General features: G+C 43.1%; 1 protein-coding gene across 4 annotated transcripts in view; it reads left to right on the top strand.

Annotated features, from left to right (window-relative positions):
- Positions 1-27,407, top strand: part of cyth1a (cytohesin 1a) — a 38,863-nt gene that overhangs the window by 7,105 nt on the left and 4,351 nt on the right. Inside the window, exons 1-9 of one of the 4 annotated variants that reach the window (XM_063904218.1) lie at positions 4,951-5,206; positions 17,965-18,047; positions 20,136-20,200; positions 21,596-21,662; positions 21,752-21,870; positions 22,824-22,904; positions 23,019-23,131; positions 24,027-24,175; positions 24,257-24,369. In XM_063904218.1, the coding sequence (XP_063760288.1) occupies positions 5,179-5,206; positions 17,965-18,047; positions 20,136-20,200; positions 21,596-21,662; positions 21,752-21,870; positions 22,824-22,904; positions 23,019-23,131; positions 24,027-24,175; positions 24,257-24,369 (818 nt within the window). In that variant the 5' untranslated portion in view covers positions 4,951-5,178. Of the gene's footprint in view, positions 1-4,950; positions 5,207-12,109; positions 12,358-17,964; positions 18,048-20,135; positions 20,201-21,595; positions 21,663-21,751; positions 21,871-22,823; positions 22,905-23,018; positions 23,132-24,026; positions 24,176-24,256; positions 24,370-27,407 lie in introns of those variants that run through there. The other 3 variants (XM_063904220.1, XM_063904219.1, XM_063904217.1) reach the window with 3 other exon arrangements.

Genomic DNA, 27,407 nt, shown 5'->3' with positions numbered 1-27,407 from the left:
TGTCTTCTCTGTTAGGCCCGGTCTTTGCCACAATTTTTTCTTATGGAAGTTAGTCCATGTGGGCTCCAGTGGCAACTCAGGAAAAAGTGATTTATTTGGGAGCACCGTCAGTGAAAGAGTGTTCAGAATATTTGCCAAATCAGCTTGTTGTAAAGGAGGGTGAAGTGATTATAGCAATGCCTCCCAACCTCTTTGGCTTTTGATCCTCTAACCCTCATGTTCTGTGTGGGATCCTCGAGATCCTTGGCTTATTTTTTAAACTTCATATTACATAGGTTTTAGTAATTTGGGGACCAAACCCCATAGTCTTTTAGGGATGAAAACCTTCCCGTTTAAGGATCTCAACTTTGTATAATGATAAAGTAATGAACGCTGAATATTTACATAAAAGACGATCATAATGATGTCTTATAGATAAATATTCTACTGGTAACTCACAGTTCGATATGTTTGAGATTCTGAACAAAACAGACCCTGCCAGAGCTTCAGAGAGGCGTGTGTGGGAATCAAAACAAAGGCGAATGAAATCAATAAAGTAAGCCAAGTAAAATCCTTCTGATTGCATGGGAGGAATTGTTCTTCTCTGAGTTCTTGGTTTTAATCTTGATGAAATTGGATTTTGTGGTAGAAAATAATGTTTTCATTGTGTGTTATACTGTGTCTCTTAATGGCCTACTGTATCTCCTATTGTTGCACTGCTGATGTACTGTACATTCATGCTGACATTAACTCATCTAACTCATGAACAGAAGGGGCTTTATTTTGTCCCTCCCTAACATGTATGCATAATGCATCTCAGATGAACAAATGCTTTGTCAGCCTGCAGTCTACCAAGGCTTGTTAGGGTGATGCCAACTGCAGAAATGTATGCAGTGCAGAAGGCTTTGAGTCTAGCCTGAGGAAGAGTGACTCTAGACAGGCTGTCCAACTTCAGCAAGAGCTCTCTGAATTTAATACTCTGTCTATAAAATGATTTGCTAAGTCACATCTTGTGATAACAGTATTTCTGTATGTATATCTAATGTTTGAGTATGTGAGTTCTGCTGCAAAAGAAACACCCTAGAAAGTATACCATCGTGCTATTAAGGAAACGTTAAGAGCATGTTGTAGACGCTTTATGCATGTATTGCAAAGTGAAGGCTGCCCACAGATTTATTTTCTCTCAGTAACACATCAGAAAAGTGAGCTATTTCCTTATATTATGACTCAGGTCAGTAATTAATGGCTCAGGTTTACACACCTCCTCCCTCCCAAAATTACAGGATGGATTTACCTCTGACTGCACCTGTAAAAGGAAAGCAGTGGTTTTAGAATCAGCTTGTGCAGTGAGTCATGTGACATGGAGCAACACAACTCCAGATGAAGCTAATGCCAAAGAATGTCTGCCATGCACGTAGAAGTCGCAATGGTTAACAGAGGAATTTTTCATGGCTGTTGTTTCCTTCTTTCAAGCAGGAACTAAACTCTGGAAACTCATTTTATTTGTAAATAGATTCCATAAATACATTATATGTTAATACATTTGGCATGTGTGTAGGCCTTTCCAGATTATTGCCCGTAGAGATAATTCATAATTGAAGGATAGTTTTAGTGATATGTGTCCAGTTTGAGCTGTAATTACTGCAGATGATCAGCAGGGGTCATTCTTGGCATCTCTTCTGATGGTAAAAACGGATCTTCTCACTTTTCCAACCTAATACAGGCTATTTAAACACATAGATTTGCTTTTGTAGCTTAAGTTGTGTTGTTATGATGGTATGGCTAATAAAAGAGCCATGTGTTTTCAGGAACAACCCTGTGGTACAGTTACAGTTAAAGTCATGATGATTGTGGAGAGTAAACCATTACATTGCCCCAGGCACACATAGATGGAAACAGAAGCTGAAGTCCTAACCCTTCAGGCAAGACTCCCATTACAGGGTTGTTTATCATCAAGATAAATTTGCTTGTTATTTTTTCTCTGTATGTACACATTTTAGGAAGCCGGCTTTAAAAACAGGGGTCTTGAATTTTAAAAAACTTGACGTTTACTAAACACTGATATTAAGACTATCAAGTTGCCTTTTGGGAAGAGTAGGATCCAGTACTCCAGTACAAGTGATATATTGGCCTCTGAATCCTGTTATAACAATATTTTCCCCCATGTTCCCCAAATGTATTGCTGCCTGGCATATAAAAAAGTGTTGACTCTATCCAAGGACATTTCAGAATTTAAAGCCAGATTTTTTAACTAACCAGTTGTGGAAACTTTCTGTGGAAACAATGGGGGGCGACATCATTAGCCAGCATAGCTTATGCAATGTCCATAGACCTGATTAGTTGGTCAGCCGGTTTTCACAAGAAGCTCGGAGGCACATTTTTAACATGACTGCCAGGATTGCTCTCTAGAATCGGCTCTGTCACATGCAACCACACTGTAATCCAAGGGCTTAACAAAGTATGCCAAGACCGAACATCAGCTATTTCATAACAAGGCTTGTGTGTGTTCAAAATGTTCAGGGATGTTATTGAGCTGCTTTGTGCTAAAGCAGATTTAACTACTGGAAAGTTGTCAAAAGAAGCTCTGTCCGAATAGCGGCAATAGAGCAGCGGATGTGCTTTTCAGAACAATTTAACAGATAATGGAAACATACAGTATCACCTACCAGTATTTTTCATTTTAAATATGTTCAAATTGTTAAAAAATCGAAGGTGTTTTTTAAAAATTGTATTGCCTTAAATTTGCCAATGGAATTGGGCTAACAATTGTTAACTAAAACCTCCTAAACAACAGAGAAGAGTGATAAAAAAGAAAACATTGTTCTTTTAGGAAATGTCTCAAACATACAAAAACAAAACCCTCTTTTACACTTCAGAATCCAGTATGACGCTGCTTTGACGCTTGCATATTAAACATCACATTTATTCAAGGGTCAGTGCTGTCAGGAAGTTGCAGACAACAAAGTGTTGAAATCAACTGAGGATCTCTTTATTTAAAGGTCAAACGGCTCTCTGGTTTCACTGGTACTGGGTTCTTTAGGACAGCTTTACAGCAGTGCTCTGGGGAATGGATGAACTTCTAACAATGAATAGAAACTTTGTGTGAACAGGGTTCACTTCACAAACTACATTGTCAGTTGTTGAGTTTGTGCAGCACAACTGAAGCATTCATAGGCCACAGCTTGAAGCCGAGCTCCTCAAATGAAGTGACCAATGCAGACTAAGGCCTTTCAGGGATGGGTTTGGGATTTTATGCTTTAGGTATTTAGACACATTTTTTCTCTGAATGAAACAGCTAGGATTGGGGGAGGTGAAATGAAAAACAGGGAGAAGGTGTTATCTCCTGGCTGTGAGTGCAGCATTCCTCTTGGCACTCCTGTGTATATTTCGACAGGCAACGACAGGCCCTCTCCTATCTGACAGCAGCACAGTCCAGCAGGTGTTATACAAACATCAGGCTGATTTAGTCTCTTTTAACATATGGATGGCAAATTTGTTAGCTTTGCTGTTACCGTTTTCCCTTAAAAATAATCCAGGACATTTCTACCTGCCAGAGCAACCATCAGCTGCACCTTAAATCACAGTCAGCATACAAAGTTAATTTACTGTGTTGATGGGCCAGGATGAACATGAAAGCACCTTAAAAATATACTTTTTTTGTGCAGATGCACAAAACTCTCAAGGTTAATCCTGGCAGTCTCACCAGGATTTGTTAGAACCAGTTTTACCATTGACGAAACATCAGTTTCTTTGCTTCCTGGTTGTAGTGTTGTTGCTGTGATTCACCTTTTTGAGCTGTGTAATAACGAATGGTTAATATCAAGCAACTATTTACCTAAACAAACTGAAACATCCCTAATGACAAAAAGAGCTGCTTTTCGATTTTTAGCTTTTTCTTGGTTTAAGTTGCTGAAATAAATTGCAACTAATTCAATAAGCTAAAGTGTGGTCAAACTATCAATTAAGAAGCTTTTATCAGACTTATGGGACTATAGCCCGACTGTGATTTTATTTTAAAATGTGTTTGCTTGTAAATATGAGGCTATGTGTTTGCCACAGACCAGTGTTGTTGCTTTTCTCTGAAGGGATAAAGGTCTGACTGCAAACACGTCTGCTCTCAGCGGATGTGGTGAATTCACAGGAACAAGATCAGCACTTGTGAACGGCTGTGCCTGTGTGTGTCAATCACTTTTCTCTCCCTGCCCCCACTCAACCCTGTCCCAACAGAAGTGTGTGTGTGTGTGTGTGTGTGTGTGTGTGTGTGTGTGTGTGTGTGTGTGTGTGTGTGTGTGTGTGTGCGCGCGCGCGCGTGAGAACGCAGACAGCAGACTCGTCATCTGGCCCAGTTGCTGCACCTTCAGCCTAAGCAACGTAAAGTTAGCAGTGATGGGAAGCTGTAACCGGATAGGGAGCAGTTCCTACAAATAAAAGTTCCAATTTGGAATAATAGACTAATAGCAAAGAACTTTACTTATCAGTAGCTTTATTTTTGTATCTTCCATATCTGCTGAGTCTTATCCAAACGTATTGTAATGTTAAGGTTGTATTTGGATCCTTAATACGTTTCATTTTACACGGAGGGAAGTTGTTAAACTCATACCACTCACAGTGATGTAACTCAAAATGTTCTAGCGTCAATGAATATCTTTAATAGATAGCTTACGCTAATGATGTTTTCTTTCATTATTAATATATCTGCTAGCTACTACTGGAGATAAAAATAATAATTATACCACAAGTACTTTCTACTTTTGATGCTAGTTGGTAATCTAGCTATTTATCTTGTAGACCCAATACAAAAATCAATAGCAATTCAAATGTTCTTCTTTTCAACCATCCTTACCTCGGCCGTGATTACCCCGTTTCGTAAAGGACTTAATGAGTTGTTCGTGAAGATTGTATTGTGAAAGTCCTAACCGGAAGCTCATTGTTTTTGTCCAGCCGCATATCTTGACAGAGAAACGCGCGTAGGATAGATCGGTTGGTTAAAGTCCTCCTTCGGCTCTTTTAACCACTCCCTTGAGCTGTCGACACAGCAACCCTTCACTTACCGAAGAAACCATTACCAAGTGTGTTTGTTAACTCGGCAGAAAAACCTATAAAACAGGTCAATATATTTACCGAAACTGGTAACTGGTCAAAGTTGTGTCGCTCGGAAGCCAGTAACTTTTTCAACTCGGACCTGCCAGTGGAGACAGCATGGTGTTAAAATCCGAAGACGGCGTAGGTGAGTGAAGCAGTCAGGAAATACATTCTCTCCGTCTGAAAATCGTTGAAATATCCTCACATGATAAGTTTGGATACCCAACATGTTTAGGGGAAGTTTAAGCTTTGTTTACGGGTGAAATACTTTAGGGAAAACTCATGAAGCGTGTGTACAGCGCTGGATCGTTTGGCCTTGTTTACGGTGTTGCTCCATTCCCATCTCTATTGTATTGACTCAGTCAGCTATGTGAATTCTGTTGCGGGTTTCTAAACGTGGGAAACGTGTATAAAAACACAAATTATATAATATTATATAATTCAGTCACTTGTCTGAAAAATGCTTCTTTTAAAAACCCAAATTAATTCACAGAACACACTCATACACGAACAAAATATCCCCTGTATGCTAGCTTTGCCATTTTTGTTTGTAAATTACTATTAATAAATAGTCAGTTTCATATATTCATAATTTTTTTTCACTTTTATATTTCTGCATGTGTTATTTCTTAACCAAATGTATAATCACTTTAGTAACACATTGAATCTTGTGGCCCCTGATGCCCCACACATTTTTCAGTGACTGCTGGTCTGTAAGAGCAACAGGTGTGAGAACAGACAGTAGCTCCTTCCTATGGCAGCATTGCAGCAAATCGCTGTCATTCGTAACGTTTAATTACATTTTTAACATTATCCTAGTTCAAATTGTGATGTTATCCTCTTATCCCCATTCCAACAGCTGTTTAAACGTATTAAAAGGATAGTTATAACTCCATTAGTATATAGAAATAAAGGATTGAGCCGCCCTTGGAGTCAGACACAAACCCTTTGTTGCTGAGCCTCTCTCTGGTTGGCCTGGCAGCATTAATTAGCACCCTCGCCCTGCGTCAGGATTAATCGTGTTACAGAACAGTGAACATCTGAGCCACTGATCCTGTTATATGCTGCTGCTCTTTTGTTCTGCTGATGGAGAGACAGAACTTCCACACTCTTTGCCTCAGCGATGAAGGAGGAGAGAGGGGAACAGTTGAGTCCATTTGTCTCTGCCACTTAGAGGTGGGTGGTCTGGGAAGTTAGAGTAGTTGTCACTAATGGTTTCCTAATGATTGGTGCTGAGAGACCTAATGGCGCACGGCAGAACAATGTGCCCTGCCTGGCACTAATGCCCCGGTGGTTTGGTAATCGCCATCCTCTGCCCATAATCATATTTTAGCCTTCTTTTCTGCTTCGGTTGCGGAGCTCCTTCGCTCTCAGGCCGGTGCACAATTACTGCTGTAATGCAATTGGACAAATGTGTGTTTACTATAGTGCAGTGAGGTGTTGTTGTTGGTCTGAAAGGTATCTCAGCAGCCCACAGTTTGAGGGCAGAACCAGCAGTCAATGAACGAGGCAGGAAAATAATGACATAGTATTTAAACCACGGCAACCTGCCACAGTAATGTTTGGCTTTATGTGGCTCGGGGATCAATGAGTATTTTCATTGTTGATTTATTGTTCTATATGCATTCAAAATGAATTAGATTTATAAAATAATCAAAGACAAACATGCCAACAAATATTAATGGCCTGTCATTAGCGGGTAAACCCAGAGCAAAAGCAGACCAAAAAAAAAGCAAATTAAAAATGTTGGTCAGAATTTTGAAATAATCTAATTTGTCCTTTTTTAAATCAAATTTAAAGAAAGACCTTACCCACACACTATCCTAGTCTAAACTTAATTAATCAAAAGAAAGGACATTAAATGCTATGTTTTCTGTCCTTATTAATTGTTTAAGGCCTTTATTAATAACACATTCCAAAGGATTGCTAGCTCAAGCCTTTCACATGTTATTATTATTAATATTATTATTAATAATAATAATATTAATAATATGCTATTTGTCTCTCTGAAATTATAACTTAACATGTTAGTTAGAAAAAGGAAATCAATTTGACCATGCCCCCTTGTGATCTGATAGTTTGTGTCTCTTAATTTTAAGACACATTTTAGACTTTTAACATTTATTCAATTGATTTAATGAAGATACTGCCTGTCAGGATAACGAGAGGACTTGCATTACAAAGTCCTTGTTTCCTCTGAATCTAGCTGAACACAGTTGACTGTTATTTGTTAGCTGTATTTATTGTCATAAACTTGTCTGTAGGCCGGCCTGTGAGAAGACATACGCTCTGTGTTCCACAAATATATCAAACAATCTTCATATGTGTGAGGGAACGCTGTCTGAAGTGTGTGTCAGGATCTGCCAGTCCCTCAGCATCCATGCTTAATTTTTATAATAATATTCAGTTTTTTCTCTCAGTCTCTCTCTCGCACATTTTAGCCTGCAGTTAATTTTTCCGTCTTCTCTCCTGAGCTGACAGGTTTGTTTGCAGCGGGTATAGACATGCCTGCATTCATCTTCCACATACAGGACTTCTATGATCCGTACCGTTGGTGGGGCCTAAAAATGTAAAATGGCGCTTGGCAGACAACCCATTTTAATAGTGTGCTGATTTGACTACCAATCCCAGCTGTGGTGCGTGCAGGGTCTGGTCCCGGTCTGTTGGTGCTGTCGTCGTCTGCTCGGCGTTATTTGTGTACGATTTGTTTGTACTGCAGGAAACAACTGAAAGCATTTCAATCTTTTGCTCCTGATGTGGAAAAGAAGATTTTGAGAATTGCTTATCAGATCTTTTGTTGATTTTACAAATGATTTAGAATATTGACTATGTACTGTTTGTGTTTTATCTCAAAAGGAAGAATGCATGGCACCATATAACTTTAGACCAAGAGGTAAACAATGCATGCTGAGCTGAATAGCTGCTCTGTTGGAGTCATGTTGTTATTTGTGCACGGTTCGGATCACATTTGAACACTCATGCCCCAATGTTGTGATATTAGCTATTTGTTACATTTTCCACAGGATGTTTCAGTTTAACCACAGCTTTCACTCCTCCACTGAACATTGGCTCACAAACAGGAAGCCGAGAGTTTGTGAATATGCTTGACAGGAAATGAAATCCCACAGTTTGTGTGTGTGGGCTTACATTTACACCGCCTTATTACAGAGAAAGCAACGCAGGGACAGAAATGAGAAGAGGAAAAACACTACTGACTCTCCCAGCTTTCCCATTGTGTGTGTGTGTGTGTGTGTGTGTGTGTGTGTGTGTGTGTGTGTGTGTGTGTGTGTGTGTGTGTGTGTGTGTGTGTGTGTGTGTGTGTGTGTGTGTGTGTGTGTGTGTGTGTGTGTGTGTGTGTGTGTGTGTGTGTGTGTGTGTGTGTGTGTGTGTGTGTGTGTGTGTGTGTGTGTGTGTGTGTGTGTGTGTGTGTGTGTGTGTGTGTGTGTGTGTGTGTGTGTGTGTGGAGAGGATGTTGATAGTAGTTCAGCCCCGATAAGAATCAAGGCCAGCAGCATTGGAGGACAAAGGCATGCATTCAGGGTAGAAATAGCACTTCCGCATTTGAGGAAAAACATTGAGAAGCCTCTCCGTTGGCCTACCAAAACAATGAATGTTGATAAACGCCAATAAAACCGAGCGCAGATTATTTAAGAAAGCTGATCTCTTGTGTTCAGACTGATGGGTTGTCTGCGGGAAGCTGCAGGATGTTTATGCTGCCGACCCGTCTGTATGTCTGCTTTACACTGGAGCTATACGTCCTCCAGCTCCAGCCTCCACCCAGCCTCTGGTCTCTGCATTCCTTCACTGAAGCACTAGCCAGCAGACTGTGAACTGTTTCTGGGATGTTCATGTTCCATCAGGGGATCAACATGCATTAGAATACCGTGACTCGATAGTGAGGCATGCACCTGACCCCTCTCAGGTACAATACAACTACTACAGGTGGCTTTCAGACGAACAGACAAGGCTGGGGGGGGGGGGTTCTTTAACTGGGAAGTGCAGTGGTTCCCAAGAAATCTACAGGCTCACCAGATCATAACTCATACTGCAACCTCTAATGAAGAGAGAACACATTGCTTTTGTTTACAGGTTTCCTATTATGCTGTATTTGAACAATATATTGTAGGGCCATATCTATACAACACGACTGTATATGGGGGACCGGTTGGGAGGTGTCACGTGGATGGGATGTTGCCAGGAGTTCAATGTAAAGCCAGCCGTCATTTCCGATATGACGTCATATCGGCAGCAAATCTGGATCAGCTCGTTTGTACCCCCGTTTTTAGAGATGTGGTTAAGGAGGAAAAGAGAGAGGGTTGTATTTTCTGACACTTTGAGTCTCCTTACTCACCGGGGACACACAGTTATGTATAAATCACAGCAAAAACTGCATTTTGCATAATAGGGGACCTTTAAAACAGTAATGAGCCAACTAGTGCAGTAAACATGGACTCTATACGTATTTATTTTCTTGTTAAGATATCTACTTTACTCTCTAGTTTCCAGGTAACTCAAAGACAAAGTGCTGGATCTTGATCTGCAGGTTTATTTTATTTCAATTTAAATAACAATACTGATAATTATAGCATGATGAAGTGAACCTGTTTTCCCTCTGTCATTGCACTATGATCTGTGTAATCCAGGATATAAATCATCCCTCTGTGTCAGAGCCGGCTGTATCCTCTCCACAAATGGATCCCACACTGACAGGAGTGAGAGGCAGCTGCAGAGTGCAGCCGGCTCAGCAGAGGGCTCCAGGTTGACTCATAAAGATACGCAGACATGAGGCAAGCGCTCACATCTGCTCTGTGAGGCAGACCAACCCGGGGCGAGTCAACACTCATGCTGTATAAACACGACCAGGAGGAATGCTGTGCGATCTTTTGGCATGAATCACTTGGGATAATACCATTGGTGTGATTTGTTAAAGTACATTTACTCAAGTATTGCGCTGAAGTACAATTCTGAGGTACTGAGTGTTTTAATTAAAAGCTACTTCATTGTTTAACCTCACTTGAAGCCACTTTTTTAGTAACTTTTAACTTTACAGATTCAGATTTTTTTATTAAAATAAAAGGTTGTCTTCATGACAGGCTTTTGTTAAACTGAGGTTTGGAGGTCATAATGATGGCACGACTCCTCAGCAGAGAAGACCTGGCTCAAAAGTGCTGACTCATACCAACAGCTCATAACTACGTCACTGTGGTGACCGGATGTGTCTGGAGTAAAAAAAACACACTTCCTAAAAATACAGTGTACACTGCCCGACCAAAAAAAAAAGTCGCCTCCTGGATTTAACTAAGCAAATAGATAACAGCCTCCCATTGGATAATTACTGCTTGGGTGATTATGTTTCAGCTGGCAACAAGTTATTGAACCCTAACTGATGCAGTGAGTAGCTTCTCATTTGTTAGTCATGTTGAAAGACATGTCCTGTGGTCGTGGAAAAGATATTAATCTGTTTCAGAAGGGTCAAATTATTGGCATGCATCAAGCAGAGAAAACATCTAAGGAGATTGCTGAAACTACTAAAATCGGGATAAGAACTGTCCAACGCATTATTAAAAACTGGAAGGACAGTGGGGAAACATCATCTTTGAGGAAGGAATGTGGTCGGAAAAAAAACTTGAATGATCGTGATTGGCTATCACTTAAACGTTTGGTTAAATGATATCGTAGAAAAACAACAGTAGAACTCACGGCTATGTTTAATAGTGAAAGTAAGAGCATTTCCACACGCACAATGCAAAGGGAACTCAAGGGATTGGGACTAAACAGCTGTGTAGCCGTAAGAAAACCACTTGTCAGTGAGGCTAATTTGAAAAAACGTCGTCAGTTTGCTAGGGAGCATAAAGGTTGGACTCTGGAGCAACGGAAAAAGGTCATGTGGTCTGATGAGTCCAGATTTACCCTGTTCCAGAGTGATGGGCGAATCAAGGTAAGAGGAGAGGCGGCTGAAGTGATGCACTCATCATGCCTAGTGCCTACTGTACAAGCCTGTGGGGGCAGCGCTATGATCTGGGGTTGCTGCAGTTGGTCTGGTCTAGGTTCAGCAACATTATGTGCCCAAAGAATGAGGTCAGCTGACTACCTGAATATACTGAATGACCAGGTTATTCCATCAATGGATTTTTTCTTCCCTGATCGCACGGGCATGTTCCAATATGACAATGCCAGGATCCATCAGGCTCAAATTGTGAAAGAGTGGTTCAGGGAGCATGAGACATCATTTTCACACATGGATTGGCCCCCACAGAGTCCAGACCTGAACCCGTTTGAGAATCTTTGGGATGTGCTGGAGGAGACTTTGCGCAGTGGACCGCATCTCCCGTCATCAATACAAGATATTGGCGAAAAATGAATGCAAGACAGAAATAAATGTTGTGACATTGCAGAAGCTTGTGGAATCGATGCCACAGCGAATGCGTGCCCTAATCAAAGCTAAAGGCGGTCCAACGAAATATTACAGTGTGGGACCTTTTTTTTGGCCAGGCAGTATACATTCTATAGTCATAGCATAAACCATCTTCACTTCTAAAACTCTGTTTGTGAATGTGTTTATTGTAATTATTTTATTACGTCTAGGTGTCAACCATTACTATAGTAGCAAGGAAATAGTTTCATGGATTGGAATACAGCTCAGCTACTAATTGGAATACAGCTCAGATTTCTCCCTAAATATTTTTCTAATAATCCACAACACCATCTCACTGAGACAATCCTGATGAATTATACATCCGATTAATCAAACACCTCTCTGTATTTAAAGAGAGACATTTGGGCATTAGGGCTTTCTTGATATTGCCACCACCTTATTACAGAGAAAGCAACGCAGGGACAGAAATGAAAGGAGGAAAAACACTACTGACTCTGCCAGCTTGTGTGTGTGTGTGTGTGTGTGTGTCAGTGTGTGACAGTGAGCAGGCGGCAGGGAAAGGAACGGCCACTGGGTGGAGCCTCTACGTTAACGGTAGTGACAGCAGAATAGAGAAAGGGAGGGAGAGAGGCGGGTGAGTAAGACTTCCTAAATGGACTGTGTCAGTTTGCTGAGAGCATGCTGGGAGCTGAGAGCGTACAGCTGAGGGAAGCCGGCAGTGTCTCTCTGTGACTGGAGGAGCAGGCTCCTTCTCTCCGCCGCCTGGCATGTGGACTTCTGGCCCGCCTGCATTAGGCCACAGCAGCTGACAGAGGAAAGGACTTTTTTTATATCAAGGAACAGAGGTTAGGTGAAGTAGAGAAGAGGAAGAGCTCTCTGGATATACACATATATTTGCTTTTTGGAGGACTCTCTTACAGGTTAGCTCTTAAATTCATCTTGTATTGTTTTCCTCTCCTTTGATGTCATTTGAGACGTGTTCATTGATCCTGTGTCCACCCACAGCCATGCTTTGATTAAATCAGTGAGGTCAGGCATAATGTGTGCGGTCTAAATAAAAACAGCTAGGATATAAAATCATTTAAAGTGCTAGGGGGTTTGACTTTTTGTCTGCTGGGCTGTCCTGTCAATCTCCAGCCTGGTTTGAGCTCAACCCAATGACACTTAAGATGAATGAGTCGATGCAGCAGGCCAGTGACTAGGCAGTGGGGTCAGTAGGGTCTCTTGCTGTTGATGGTTTGTCATCAGAGACAAAGTGTTTATGACCTTTGGTCGGACGGTGATTTCACTTTACTAATGTTCTCAGTGGCACGAAAGAGAGCTGGGATGACCAATAAATACATATCAGGCGCATTTAAAGCCAAGGATGCTGAAGCCATCAGTCCCCTGCCTGGGCCTTGTTGAGGAATTCCATGAGTGGCCGCTTTCAGACACAAAGGGAAATCTGTGATCGTCCCACGTCTCTTCCCACTGTCTCTGTGTTCTCCTGCCACTCGCTGACCCACGCCTCCCTGGCCAACACACAGGACTTCTTCTCCTGGTGTCTCTCCTCTCTCTGTCTCCCTTCACATCCTCCCACCCCTCAGGCCCAGGTCATGGTGGATGCTTTGTGGCTTTCTGATCCATAACTGGTGGTCCAGTTTGGCAGAAATGGATCTGAAGGTCAGAGGTGAACCTGTTCTGGCATTCCTTCACAGCCCGGCTTTGTTTCAAGCTGTGTGTGTGTGTGTGTGTGTGTGTGTGTGTGTGTGTGTGTGTGTGTGTGTGTGTGTGTGTGTGTGTGTGTGTGTGTGTGTGTGTGTGTGTGTGTGTGTGTGTGTGTGTGTGTGTGTGTGTGTGTGTGTGTGTGTGTGTGTGTGTGTGTGTGTGTGTGTGTGTGTGTGTGTGTGTGTGTGTGTGTGTGTGTGTGTGTGTGTGTGTGTGTGTGTGTGTGTGTGTGTGTGTGTGTGTGTGTGTGTGTGGTGTGTGTGTGCAGTCCCCTTGGGGTGTACTGTAGTAATGAGATTCAGTCTCGGATCAGAGATCAGCGGATGAGACTGAATCGCTCTTTGTTGTTCACGCAGAAAAGATCAGAAAGCTTTCTTAATAGACCCTGATTTACCCGTGTGTGTTTTCGCCCGTCCCAGCTCACATAATCGATTGTTTGTGTGCGTATGTTGCATCATGAAGTCGACTGTTTCTTGTTACAGCTTAAGCTTTCATTGGTTTTGGCTAAGGGTCGATTGATTGGAGCCTTCAGGGACCTTGGTGGGGTGAAGGGTGCATTTTGCAGTTAAAAAGGAACAGGGGGAGTGGGGAGGTGGATGTATTAAACAGATTTGATTTGCCAGAAAACTAAAAGAAAGTCAGGGATGAAGATGGAGTACATGAGAGGAAAAACAGGAAGGGTTATCAAGCCTGATTGAAAGATTGTGAGGAGAAACACTGAAGACAGAACAGATGGAGAGAGAATCTTCAGTGTCATTCATCTGATCAGTGCTTACACTTCATCAAAATGAAATGATGTACAGACACTTAACTGCAGAAATAGATGTATTCCTCTTTGCGTAGTCAGCAGTTCACAGGGACCAGAAATACATTCAGAGAGGTCTCCATGTGGGTCCGTAGATCTAGAGAGGATAGATCCGCTGTCACACTAAACTGTGGAGCACATGTATTATCAAGTCCACCTAACGGACCCTGTCCAGTAACTGAGTCACTAGGGGCAGCTAATACGAGTCGTTTTGAGCTGAGAGGAGCTTCCTAAATTGGGTCACATCTGCAGGGAGGGTGAGGACGGGGGGGGGGGGGGTGGTTGGGCTGAGAGATCCTACAAGCACTTAAGATTTTAATTTCCTTATTTTCCGAGGAGAGTTCTTCAGTGACCTGGGTGGAAATGAGACGTCTGCCTCTTCTGCCATGATGGAAATCAGGATGTGTATTAGTGGGCTGCGCCGCGGTGGGAGACGGAGCTATAATTGGGAACTCCCTTGATGTCAGCTCTCCGCTGACCCAGCCCTCACTAAAAACTGCTTTACCCCATCGAGGAGAAGCTCTTAGTAGCTCAAAATAAGGACATACCCGGTCAAACGGTTGAATGGTTTCAAAATAAAGCACCATAGGGATTTAACTACGGTAAAACATCATGTTTTGCAAGAACAGTTTACGTAAGGGAAAGCCAACTGAAGGGGATTTAAAGGAACATAATGAGTAATACATTTATGATATTCAGCACTCTGTACTAATGAGGGCCACTGCACTCAGAAAATACTGGCCCACATTTGGCGAAATGACACAAATCATTTTGCAGCAACTTGGTGTTATAAAGTTCTTCAATCCCCAGTTAATGTATAACCTATCCGTTAAAAAGTGTTACGTTTGCCAGTAATTACAGTATCACTTCCTTTTATTTTTGCTATACCTTGTTTGCCAACAGAGACGATTGGTTGCTACCCTGTGCTGACATGTTTTCAGTGATGCAACAGATTCATTCTGAGTATCAGCGCGGACAGTTCCAGTCAGATGGTGTTATTGTTGAATGTCGAAACAAAACGCGGGTTGTTTGGTGCTGACACACTGCCAGGCACAGCGAGAGAAGCTGGGGCTTGGCTCGGGGCGTCGGTGTTTGTGGGTGTTATGCATGTATGTCATTGCATGTGACTGTAGCCTGTTCTATGTGCACGACTTCACTTCTCGTACGCATGCCTCCGTGTGCGTGTAATTTCCTCGAATGACCTTTCTGAGCAGTGTCCCTGAAGAAGTGAAGATGTGGGCGGCCCGTGTTTCTCTTTCAGAACGTTGAAAAGTTTAAAAAAAACAGCAGATTGCTGTTAGGGCCCTCTCCTGTTGAGAGGCTCTTGGGTTGACTTATAGACAGAGCAGATGAGTAGTGATACATTTTTTAAAACATGCCACATTTCCTCTTTTATCGTCCTCTCACTGCACCGAAGAGATAGATATATTGAGTTGTCAATGCATGGATCTTAATCTAGGTAAAAGATGATCAGCTTTCACTGGGTTTGGGGTACAGAAACAGATTTAAAGCCATCACCCTTTCTTTACTTCATTTACCTCATTGGTTCTTAATGACGGCGGCTTTCCATTGACATCACCAGTACAGAGGATGGCTGAATGACAGTGTTCCCAGACAGAAGGAAAACAAGCAGGGCTCAGCATTGACTTAGCTCGACGGGCTTCCCCCCCCCCCCTCGTCCGCTGGTTTTAGGGAAAAGACACCCATTTGGTGCCCAACCTCAGGCTCATGCGTTGGTGGGGCCTTTCCTTTCCCTGATGTGGTCTGGATCCTTTTTGCTGAACTTAGAGAGGCAGTGATGTGAGTTGGCTATAAGTCTGATTGTGTGGCTGACAGCAGATGGGTTGGTAGGTAAATCCTGCCCTTTAAGGATTTGCTCGTGGGCTAAGCTACCGACTTTTGACAAGGTCTTTGTTTGCGCTCTTGAGACAGAGATGGTTTCCTCAAATGATAACGTTCCTTTGCTCAGTTCCTTTTAAATTATAGTCTCCTTTTCTGCCGCTCTTCTGTCCTGTCTCCTTTTCTTTTTGGTCCTGCTTTTAAACCAGGAATGCTGTTGTTGTGTTGGTCCTCGATTTCTTCTTCTGCATCCACCAGCCGTCCAACCTCACATCATACTTCCAGAGAAGGGAAGAAACTTACCACTGACCCAGTCGAGCTCAGACAGGGTCAATAAATACTGGAAGTACAAACATACTTAAACCTGTCAGCACTTAGCTTAGCATTTGTGTCTGTGTGCTTGTTTATGCTTCTCAGTCTGTATCAAGTCTCCTCCAATGTGAGGGAACTGTCTGACCCAAAACAAAAGTCATGCAAGGACTTCATTTGTAAGTGAGAACAGTTTTGTTGCCATGGATACCCGGAACGTTAGGGATGCAAACGGCTGGTTTGCCAGGGAGACTGTAGGCCGTGAGGTATGATGTGTGTGGACGGCTCCCCCAGCTCTCTGAATGAAAGAGGAGAAGACAACATGGCTTTGTGTTGGGGATCCTTATCAGCCCACTATAAGACCCTTGTTCTGGGCTTCTATTGTCTATTATCCCTGTTAAATATAAGCAGACATTCCTTTAAATGTCATGGGTATTTGCTTCAATATGTTCAGGTGAGCATACCTTCTGTTATTAAAAGTGCTTCCACATATAGATCTTATCTCTAGGATAACATTTATTGAGGATTTTAAGCGAGGATTGAATCTTCTATAAGGGAAAATGTAAAAAGCTGTTATGTTTCGCTGTAAAGTTGTGAACAAAGCACAATGAGCTTATAGTTTCCGGATGGTTTGCCTCGTCTTTGTTTCGTCGATTGCTGCGCCAGGTTTTGATGATCTTTTTAACCTTCATTCACTGACCTCTTACTGCAGGTACACTGCGTCCACATTTAATCGCGAAAATGTTGCATTTTTATTCTGTTTAAATTAGTAAAGATTTTCCAGCTCATCGTTGGTACAGAAGGTTATGAAATGAGTAGTCTGAACCCTTGTGTTGAAGATTCCTCTGGACTCTCCATAACTCTATCACCATTAGCTTGTTAACCGTTAGCAGAGTCAACCCTCGCCTCGACCCCTTTTAACGTTTGAACCCTGCTGCTGAGGTAATGATAGGGCCCATGAGGGGGCTGGTGCTTAGGAACTGGGGGAATGAGTGAAAGTGTCCAGAAAGTTTGTCACTAAGGATCTTTTGTTCTGTGTCTACAAAAACACATGGTTTGCTTCTCGAACCTCAGAGGGCGCAGACTTTCGTTATGATTTTACAGGAAACTCAGTAACAAATCGTTGTTGTTACAGGTGGATTATTAATGCATTTCTCCAGCAGGTAAAAACGAGATTGAAGGCATTTTAAATACATTGAAAGTTGCCATTTAATATTGTCCTCTCACCTTTTTTTGGTAGACGAATGGGAGTCCAAAATAGAATGGCGAAGCAATACGGTGAAATGTCTTCAAGCGCAGGGCTAAAGGAAAAAAAAAACAGAGGTTGTGCTTAGATTGCTGTTATAGTTACACTGCTGGTGTCCCTTTATGCTAGTAGGGCAGGTTGTGTGCACACACACACACACACACATACACACACACTTTGTCCATCGGTCAGGACACAGAGCTCGCCCCTCAGGACTCAGCAGAGCTTATTATAGCTGCCTACAGTGTGAGTGACAGCAGCTCTGAGACCTGTCACATTTGTGCTTCTCTGGTGCTGCCTGGCTTCAGTCTGACAGTTCACACCACCTTTGATCCCTTCCTTCCTTGCTAGTGCACACTTCAATTACTGTAGATGTTTCCTTCACTGAGAGTGTTTGCGGTCCTCTCCTCCCTACAATATCTGATGCTGCTGGGAAAACTCTTATATGACTCTCATTGAAGCTAGACCTCCGCACGCTTTATCATGTCACCCTCTATCAGGGAGAATTCTGATAGCATTTCTGTGAGAGTCAGGGACACGCCTCAGGAGACAGATAGAGAAGGTGCATTATATTTTCGGCGACTGTCCTAACCTTTCATCCTCTCTCTCATCCCTCCCCAGTGCCGGACGACCTCACCCCCGAGGAGCAGCAGGAGCTCGAGAATATCCGCCGGCGCAAGCAGGAGCTGCTGGAGGACATTCAGGTAATACTGGGATAGCATACAGGGTTTTTTTGTTGTTGTTATGATTATGTGCACAAATGAACCGAAACAGTAAATGGGCTTAAAAGCATTCTAATCTTAAACCTTTTTAATCTCATTAGGTGTTTGGGATCTTTTGGGACAATATTTTTTGAAAATACACTTACTTATCAGTACAAAAAAGTGACTACAACAAAATAATAGTAAGTTTGCCTGATACAGCTTTATATTTATAAGGATTGGACTCGTTAACACTTAAAATCCCAGTTGCTTTAATCTTAATAGAATATTTAAGTGAACCGCCCATCCTCTGGAGATTTAGGGGCTCAAGAGGAACAGGGATTTAATGTTCAAACTGACAAGGTCCAGACATTTGGCATCCTTCCACTGCCTTCAGCTACAACTCCTCTGTTTTTGGTTAAACATTTATCTCCTCCCCAGTTGTACAAATGTTCCTTTAGCAAGGAATTCATTTCAAACATTTCAACCCGAGAGGAATGTGAGGTATTTCCTGCCAAAGGGCTCACTTCCTTAGCTAACCATTTCTAACTGGTTAGCCATTTGTGTTTGTACGGATGCCCTGTATAAACAAAGAGCTATCTTTATGGATACAAGCTCTCTCGTTTAGATGTTTTCATTTAAATGTGTTTTTGAATGAAACGTGAGTATGAAAATAAGATAAACAGGATTATGCTCTCATTAGGAACATGCTCATGCAGCCAGTCGAACACTCTCCGATTTCCAAAGAGAGCCAGGATTCAAATCAGCTTGGCCGAATGTCCCTAAAGTGGTTAGTTTGATTCCTGTCCACGACCTCGGATCATATTTTTATCCATGCCTCAGAGAAGAGCTGGTTGTTGAAGCTCGGATCAGTTCTGTCACTCGGCTCTTTAAGCAGATGACACCCTGGGGTGACAGTACTGTCCTGCTCTGGAGAGTTGGCCTCCAGACGTCTCGGGGGGCCCCTCACCTTCCCCTGGCCCTGACGGACAAACGCTAGAGGCATGATCCGACACCTTCTCTTTTTATGAGTCCCCCCAGCTACTCTCATTCTCTGTAGTCTGCACACTGACCCCTCTCCTCCTCCTCAACTCCCACACCCTCCTTTGACCACAAACACCCACTTTCCCATATGAGTACAGCCTTTGTTTGTGGAGGAAAGCATCTGAGGAATGTGTTGTGATTGTGCAGGCCTTGAAAACACACATGTTCCCTTTGTGGTTTGGCCTATAGTGAGATGTATTATGGATGAGAAATGATAAACTAACGCCACATCTGGATTTGAATGGAGAGGCTCCGTGATTGTAACCTTTTAGTCGCAGCCTCTCTCTTGATTAAGGATCAACTCTACCCTTGTACGGGACATCCTCTCATGCTACGTTCTATTATTCCACACTTTCATCTCGCTGACACCCCCCTGCGCCGGGCTGGCAACAGTGCTCCCGGCTGGATCGACTAAACCTGCCTCTAAGACCATTAATCTCTGAAATGCTACACAAAATACAATCCACTTTTTACGCCATCTCACTGCGGTTATCCCTCAATGTTTTCCGCCTAATCGAATTCACAATAAGAGGATTGCTTGGAGAGAACACACACACACACAGACACACACACACACACATACACACACACACACACACACACACACACACACACACACACACACACACACACACACACACACACACACACAAACAAACAAACACGTGAGTCTATATGAGATTAACTGTAGACCGTTTTTGGTTAAAGGGAACTAAGGAGAGCTGGCAGGGCACCAGTGTGTGTGTGTGTGTGTGATGTTCCAGCTCATCAGGAGCATGAGATGCTCTTTGTGGAGCCGTTGGTTTCCGATGTGAGTATTTCTGAGATAAAAGGCCGGATATGATAAAAGGCCACCTGGCTTCTAGACAAACAGAGGTGACTCAGAGATGATGGCCTCTCCCTCGGCACTGTTTAATCAAGACATACACACACTTTGCATGTTGTTTGTGTCGGTCACACCCATCCACGCTCCTCCCAGCTCAGGGAAATGATCTGGCATCTGATGGATGACATTTTTTAATCTAACATTTTCCATCTCTCTTGCAGCGGCTGAAGGATGAGATAGCAGAAGTGACGAGTGAGATCGAGAACCTGGGTTCCACCGAGGAGAGGTGAGGAAAAAGGAACCGCCCCTTCTCTTCCCCTCCCCCCTCCTTCACAAACAATTTCCCTCTCTTTCGCATGTATTGGCTTGTTGCTTGCCTTCTATTAACTTAGCAAATGAAGCTATCAATAATTCATATGCTCGATGGGCAGGTCTGGTGATCTGCTCACAACCAAAATCGCTCCTAAAATGGCCAATGCTGCTTTTAAGGCAGTTTAAATGTTTCATCAGGCGCACCCCCATTATGAGAGGCCTCATTGAATAATGCAGTGGGTGTACGGGCAGAGGCAGACAATGGACCGTCCCAGGGGAGGCAGGGCTGATGTTTGGTCTACTCAAGTGGATAGGGATCCCATCAGCTACCGAATTATCTTTCTTGGATATAAAACCCATTAAGGGTAACTGCACTTTCTCAAAGTTTCCTTCAATCCATTTCTGAAGGAAGTGCATTGTAGTCCGTGTTGCCGTGCCGCCTCTTCTGTTGAACGTCAGACAGTGGAGAGCCCAGAGGAATGCTGCTGGGAGCGAATTAGTGGGAAGAAGAAGTGGTGACCTCTCACCGGCTGGAGATGGAGATGTAGCCATGGTGACAGCGGACTCTTTGAATGCACTTTGACCCCTGAATTACTCCAGGCCCTGAGAAATGAGACGTTCCCATATGCATGATGTTAAACGCTTTATCGAGGCTTTGTCGTCACAATTGGGGGGGGGGGGGGGGGGGGGGGGCAGGCCAGTCTCGGCCAATGTTTATGTGGAAGACACTTTCAGGAAGTGAAGCAAATGCATTTAGTGTTACTGACCGAGACATTCGTTGGATTTGCGTTCCATAAAGCATACAGATATCCACAGTGGAGCAATGATAATTGTTTGCCAAAATAACCCCAAAAAAACCAGTTCCAGGTCTTGAGTCTTCTGGGATATTTTTTATTTAATATGTTTGGGTTTTGGTTGGTTAGATTAAACAAGCTATTCGAGACGTTTCCTTGAGTTTTGGGAGATTGTAAATGGTAATATAAGTTGAATCCCTTCTTGCCAGAAATACCAGAGCTTGATTATGTGATAATAATGTTCTCTAAAAACTTAAAGACACTTTACAGAGGTAAAATTCCTCAAAACAACACACCTAAAATATGTAAAACACAACATTAATTAACAGATTAAAAGCAGTTTTGAAAAGGTGAGTTTTGATTTGAACATGTATATACAGCTATGGAAAAGTAGAAATTTCTTTGAGTTACGTGATTATTTTCTCTGCTGGAATTCAACGGACACTGGAATGGCTGCCATACATGTAGAGATGGAGATGAATGTGGAGTGGTCTCCTCATTTTTTTCTGGAGCTGTATGTACATTGTGTTGACACGAAGCCAGACTTAAAAACAACCTTCCCTCTTGTGTTCCAGGAAAAATATGCAAAGGAATAAACAGGTGGCCATGGGCCGTAAGAAATTCAACATGGACCCCAAAAAGGTAGGTGGAAGAAACAGTCGGGGTTTTTCAGCAATGTGATTCAGTCCACATGCTCTCCGGAAGGAAGTAACCTGGGGTCTCTTTCTCAGGGGATCCAGTTCCTGATTGAGAACGACCTGCTGAAGAACACCAGCGACGACATTGCTCAGTTCCTCTACAAAGGCGAGGGCCTCAACAAGACAGCCATCGGGGATTACCTCGGAGAGAGGTGAGGATGAAGACTGATCTTTTTTTTTTTTCCTCTATCTAACCATCTTCCACCATGACTCACCCGGAGCCATCCATGTGGTCGATAAAAACCTCGAATGGCGAGTGCATATTTTCCGTATTGCTGTGCTTCCTCTTGGTCAGGAACACACCCTTCCTTTCAAGTACATTGGACCCACATTTATCCTCTCAAGATGTTTGTTGCTGCATCTGTCTTTGGTTATCTTACTCACTCATGTGACGTGATCAAGAGACATGACAACGCACGTGTTGGAAGACAACGATTGCACTCCAGACATACAGCACGCGCTGCCCAGGGGCTGTAGGGCAGGCAGCGTTACAGTCAGGGTGTGTCTCTGAGGGCCAGGAAATGGAGCTCAGGCAGAGGATGGAGGCTCTTAGTATGACTGTCATCACCTCTCCAAGTGTTTCTGATTCATCAAAGAGAGGCTGAAATGGCGTGAGAGCCCTGAGATATGATTGGTCACTCGTCCACTGGGAACAGTAGTGACTGGATAAGACCCTGTCAGCGAGAGCTCCCTTAGAGCCTTCCCGTGATCCCACAGGGAAGATCACTTACTGTGAGGGGCCTGAAGGTCAGGGATGATATCATGATCAAGATCAGATGATAAATGAGACGGAGGTGGTGGGGGGGTTTTCCTGTTCTATTATATTTGATGGAATAATGCAGAATACCACAGACATCAAGCCTTTAGTATGAGTCAGATCACACTCCTGATGGAGTTGACTTTTCAAATGAGGCAGCGAGCGGTTTTAGTCAGTTTGAAAAAATCAGTTGGGTATTTGAGAGAATAATTGGAAGATGAGTTGATGATGAGTATAATCATTGTAGTTGCAGCGTTAATCTCCTGTGTTTTTTTGCCTTGGTTATGTAGAAAATCCAATTTTCAGATGTACACCAGTAAGACCTTTGCTCTGTTTTTGTCCCTGTAGAGATGACTTCAATATCGAAGTCCTTCATGCCTTTGTGGAGCTTCATGAGTTCACAGACCTGAACCTGGTCCAGGCCCTGAGGTAAGACGGCCTCTCCCCAGAAACATGCATCCTCCCATTTGTCAGTTTCAGTGTTGAGAGCTCTTTCACAGTGGAAGTGAGTGTTGCTGAACACTGAGCTGTGTTCCCTCACAGACAGTTCCTGTGGAGTTTTCGGCTACCGGGAGAAGCTCAGAAGATCGATCGCATGATGGAGGCTTTCGCTCAGCGCTACTGCCAATGCAACCCTGGCGTTTTCCAGTCCACAGGTACCGCAGCACACCATGGATAGCAGCTTTCAGTGTTGTCGTCAAAATCCAAAGAGCGAGTGTGAGCAGGGGAACAAACAACATAATGAATTCAGATTAAGGTTTATTTACTCTCAAATATAGCCATTTCTGTCTGCAATATTAATAATAGCCTATTAAAAGACTTGTTTTTTTTACTGCAGATAAACTTGTTTCCTTCATGAAGGACTTCATTTTCCATATAGCATTGAGATCTAATTGCATGTCGGAACTGATACCTAAAGTGCTTTGTTTAGCAGACAGCACGTCTGCTGAGGTGAGCTGTGCTCTGCAGCAGCGTCTGGCTTTTGGGAAATAATGTCCACATCAGCGAGCAGCCTGCCTCCAACACGGCTGCAGATGGATGTGAATAATGCATGCTTCTCAACAGCCTAACAGGCCCGATTAAGTGCTGCTGCATCAGTCTTGTGCTGGCCACGTTGACTTTTAGTAAACACACACATTAGAGTGCACGTCCAGAAACACTCGCATACTTAGCTGCCCACTCGCAGCCTTTCACTCCCGCCCACTCTCCCCGCTAACGAAGCTGTGCCTATCCGCTCCTCTCCATTCCACCACGATCCCCTAAGTGCAGTCCTTTCAGCTCGGCTGATTTACATTTATATTTAAGCACTAAATTAAACATTGGCAGCAGATTTATGGTAAACAGCAACCGTTTGCTCAACTCTCGTGTGTGTGTGTGTGTGTGTGTGTGTGTGTGTGTGTGTGTGTGTGTGTGTGTGTGTGTGTGTGTGTGTGTGTGTGTGTGTGTGTGTGTGTGTGTGTGTGTGTGTGTGTGTGTGTGTGTGTGTGTGTGTGTGTGTGTGTGTGTGTGTGTGTGTGTGTGTGTGTGTGTGTGTGTGTGTGTGTGTTACAGACACCTGTTACATCTTGTCGTTTGCCATCATCATGCTCAACACCAGCCTTCACAACCCCAACGTGAAGGACAAGCCCACTGTGGAGCGATTCATCTCCATGAACAGGGGAATCAACGAAGGGGGAGACCTTCCTGAAGACCTGCTCCGGGTCAGTCTGGATGTATGACACAGTTACTGTGAATGACTCTCCTCCCGCTCTGTGCTTACACTCCACTTCCTGTTATCGCAGAATCTGTACGACAGCATCAAGAACGAGCCTTTCAAAATCCCAGAGGACGACGGAAATGACCTCACACACACTTTCTTCAACCCAGACAGAGAGGGCTGGCTGCTAAAACTGGGTGAGTGAAACTGGAAATGCACGTGCACAATTATCTGGGTACGAATCCCCCGACCTAATTCTCATTTGCTGATTGATTACATTGTGTTTTCATAATGGCACATATTGGTCCAGTATCTCAAGACTACAAAAAGTGATAACCCATGTTTACCTTGTGTGTGTGTATAAATTGAGGTGTGTATGAGCTGATAGACACTCGACCTGAGACATCTGAAGACATCGCTACCCGCTTACATGTATTATAAATATGACTTTGAGATCAGACAACCTCATGTGGAGGCCTTTGAATTATTGACCACAGGGCAGATTCATACACACAAGCACAATGATCACTTTATTGCTTGTAAGTCAAGTCCATACACAAACAAAACGTTGAGAAAATGTTACTTTAGAGGGCATTTTTGAGTGATTAAGCTTTTTTCTGTAGACATTTGAATTCAGATCTTACTGGAGAAGTAAAGCGCACTGACTGTACCTTAGTGGAAACTCTCATCACACATCATTTTTAAAGTTTTATGTTTGATGGTCATTTTTACATTATTTTGACTTAAACACAATGATGCTAATACATGCAGCTGTATTGTAACCAATGTTTCCCAGGATGTCTAATGTCACAGTACTTACAATACCAAAAGAAAAGCACAAACCTGGACCCCTGAACTCTTCATCCTCCGTTTCCTCTGAGAACTCTCTCTGTTGTACAGATTCACACTTCATTTCATTAAAGAGCGCATGAATGTTCAACGGGAAATTGAATCTTCCAATCACTGTGAATCTTTACAACCGATTTAAACGAGAAAGTGAAGAATATCTCTCTCTGGATTGGCCGTTTTTAATAAAACAATCAGGGGTAAATGACTGGATATAACAAAAATGGAGGTGATATTTAATGTAGTGCTTTACAGTAGCTGTGGCATTGAGTACAACCCCCCCTTGTGGGCTGATGGAACAACAGCAGATCTGTAAAATCTGTTGACCCCTCAAAATGAAAACTGTAAAGCAGTGCATCAAAGCCTCCCTGGAACCAGATTAACAGGACTGTGGTGCAATAATTCCTTATCATTTAATTTGATTTATTTTGTTTTCTTTTCCTCTCCGTTTGTTTGTTTCCATGTTTTTGGCTGTTGTCTTTCCTCAGGAGGTATGTACACCTGCTCTTCCCAAACGCTAGTCCATCTCTCGGGTGCTTTTGGTGGTCCGCCATGCTTTTTGTTCTATTTCTCATGTTTTGTAAATGTTCAGGCAGGGCTTTTTTTTTGTGTTTTTTTGCTGCAGATTTGTCTTTATTTTTGTCTCTCCATTGACTCATTTGAACTTCAGATGTTTGTCTGTGCAGTCTGTCATTGGTGGTCTGTCCACACTCTTTTATCTCTGTGGGTGGTGGCTGGGCACTCAGCGGGTTCATTTTGCCACACCATGGGCTCGGCTCGGGGAGCTGAGGCTTTGTGACCAGCCTGCCTCTCTTTTCTCTGTATGCCGTGGTGGTCACTCTTTGATCTGTGTTTTTTTGGAAGCTGCATTATGCCCTTCTTGCCACACAGTGAGCACAACAAAAGAGTTCTGCTTGACTCTCCAAATTCACCAGGAACCCATCAGCTTATTGTTGTTTGCTCTCTGGTTGCACGGAAAGGGAATAATGCACCACCATGTGGCTCTGCTCTTCTTATCGTATGCTGTAAAATGGATCTGAAGGGTAACCGTGGGGACCGGCTGGCGCTGGACTGGACCAAACTGTGGGAGAGAAGCGTGGGCAGAGGAGCGAGCTGAAGGGGATTTATTCATGATTGCTTGCCCATGCACATGAAATCTACATAGTTTAGAGCAGGGGTGTCCAAACTATGGCCCGGGGTCCAATTTCAATTGGCCTGAGCATGATAATGGAATATACATGACATACACATGAAAGTTGTGCTTTTCTTAAATGTAAACATATATTACACTGTATTAATTTGTAAATAAGCCCAATTTTCTAATAAATTCGGTCAATTAAAGCTGCCAACACCTTTTTGTTACAAAATAAATGAAAGCTTATTAATGGAAAGCCGTTTTTCCTTAAAGCATATTCAGTTATCAAGATAAATTTACCTACATTTGATGGATTTTACTCACTGATGACTTAATTTATGAGGATGTATACCTCCCCATTAGTGAGGGGCCCAGCCCTTTGTATCTTTTTCTGTATGTGGCCCTCTGCGAAAAATGTTTGGACTCCCCTGTTTTAGAGGTTTGGTTTTGCATTGTTGTTGGAACAAAACAGGAAGTGAAAAAAAAAATGAGAATAAAATCAGTTTCTTTTTCAGCTGAATCATAAAATATAAACAACTAGACAACAAACCCTGTTCCCACCAAACCTTTACTCTCCCAGCCTCCCACAGTCCGGTCTTGCATGGGTGCCCCCCTCCCCCCCTCCTCTCAGGTCCAGGGCACATACCCCTGCAACAATCTGCTGGGACGTCCCGCCTCGTCCCAGATATTCTTGCAGGGGGAGTCGGTCATCTCTCTTACATTGGAGCTACAGGAACTGACATGACCATGAATCTCAACCTCCGACTGAACCAATCACCTCGGGCCGTCAGCTGTGTGATTCTGCCATCGCGTCTGTGTGTTTCTTGTGTGTCTGCTTTTCTGTTGGCATCACGCTGACAAGTGGAGATGTGGCGATGGGGGCTCTCCATCTCTGCCTGTCGGGTGAAGCGTGTGTTGATGGTGTCTGTAGATCATAACCAGTGTAGACTGAAGTGTTTGACCCGTTATGGCATCTGTGATGTGATGGGATATCATATACAGTGCTGCTGCTGCTGCTATATGATCAAATGTGTGTGTTCTAAATGTATACAAACTCCCTCTAAGCCTCCACTCTCCTGGTAGATGGGTTTCACAATGCAGCTTTCTACTAACATTGGTGGTGGGATAACTTAGTCTAGACGAAGCTTAGGTCTTCATGTCGAGTTCAGAAAGAAATCGAGTCCCCCCCCACTCATCGGACACTGCTACTATAAGACTTAGAAGTTACTTAACACACAGGAAATTCAAGTCTGAG

Source organism: Eleginops maclovinus, chromosome 16 (genome assembly GCF_036324505.1).
Source record: "Eleginops maclovinus isolate JMC-PN-2008 ecotype Puerto Natales chromosome 16, JC_Emac_rtc_rv5, whole genome shotgun sequence".
NCBI classification, from domain to species: Eukaryota; Metazoa; Chordata; class Actinopteri; order Perciformes; family Eleginopidae; genus Eleginops; species Eleginops maclovinus.
This window is presented reverse-complemented; position numbering and strand designations above follow the sequence as displayed.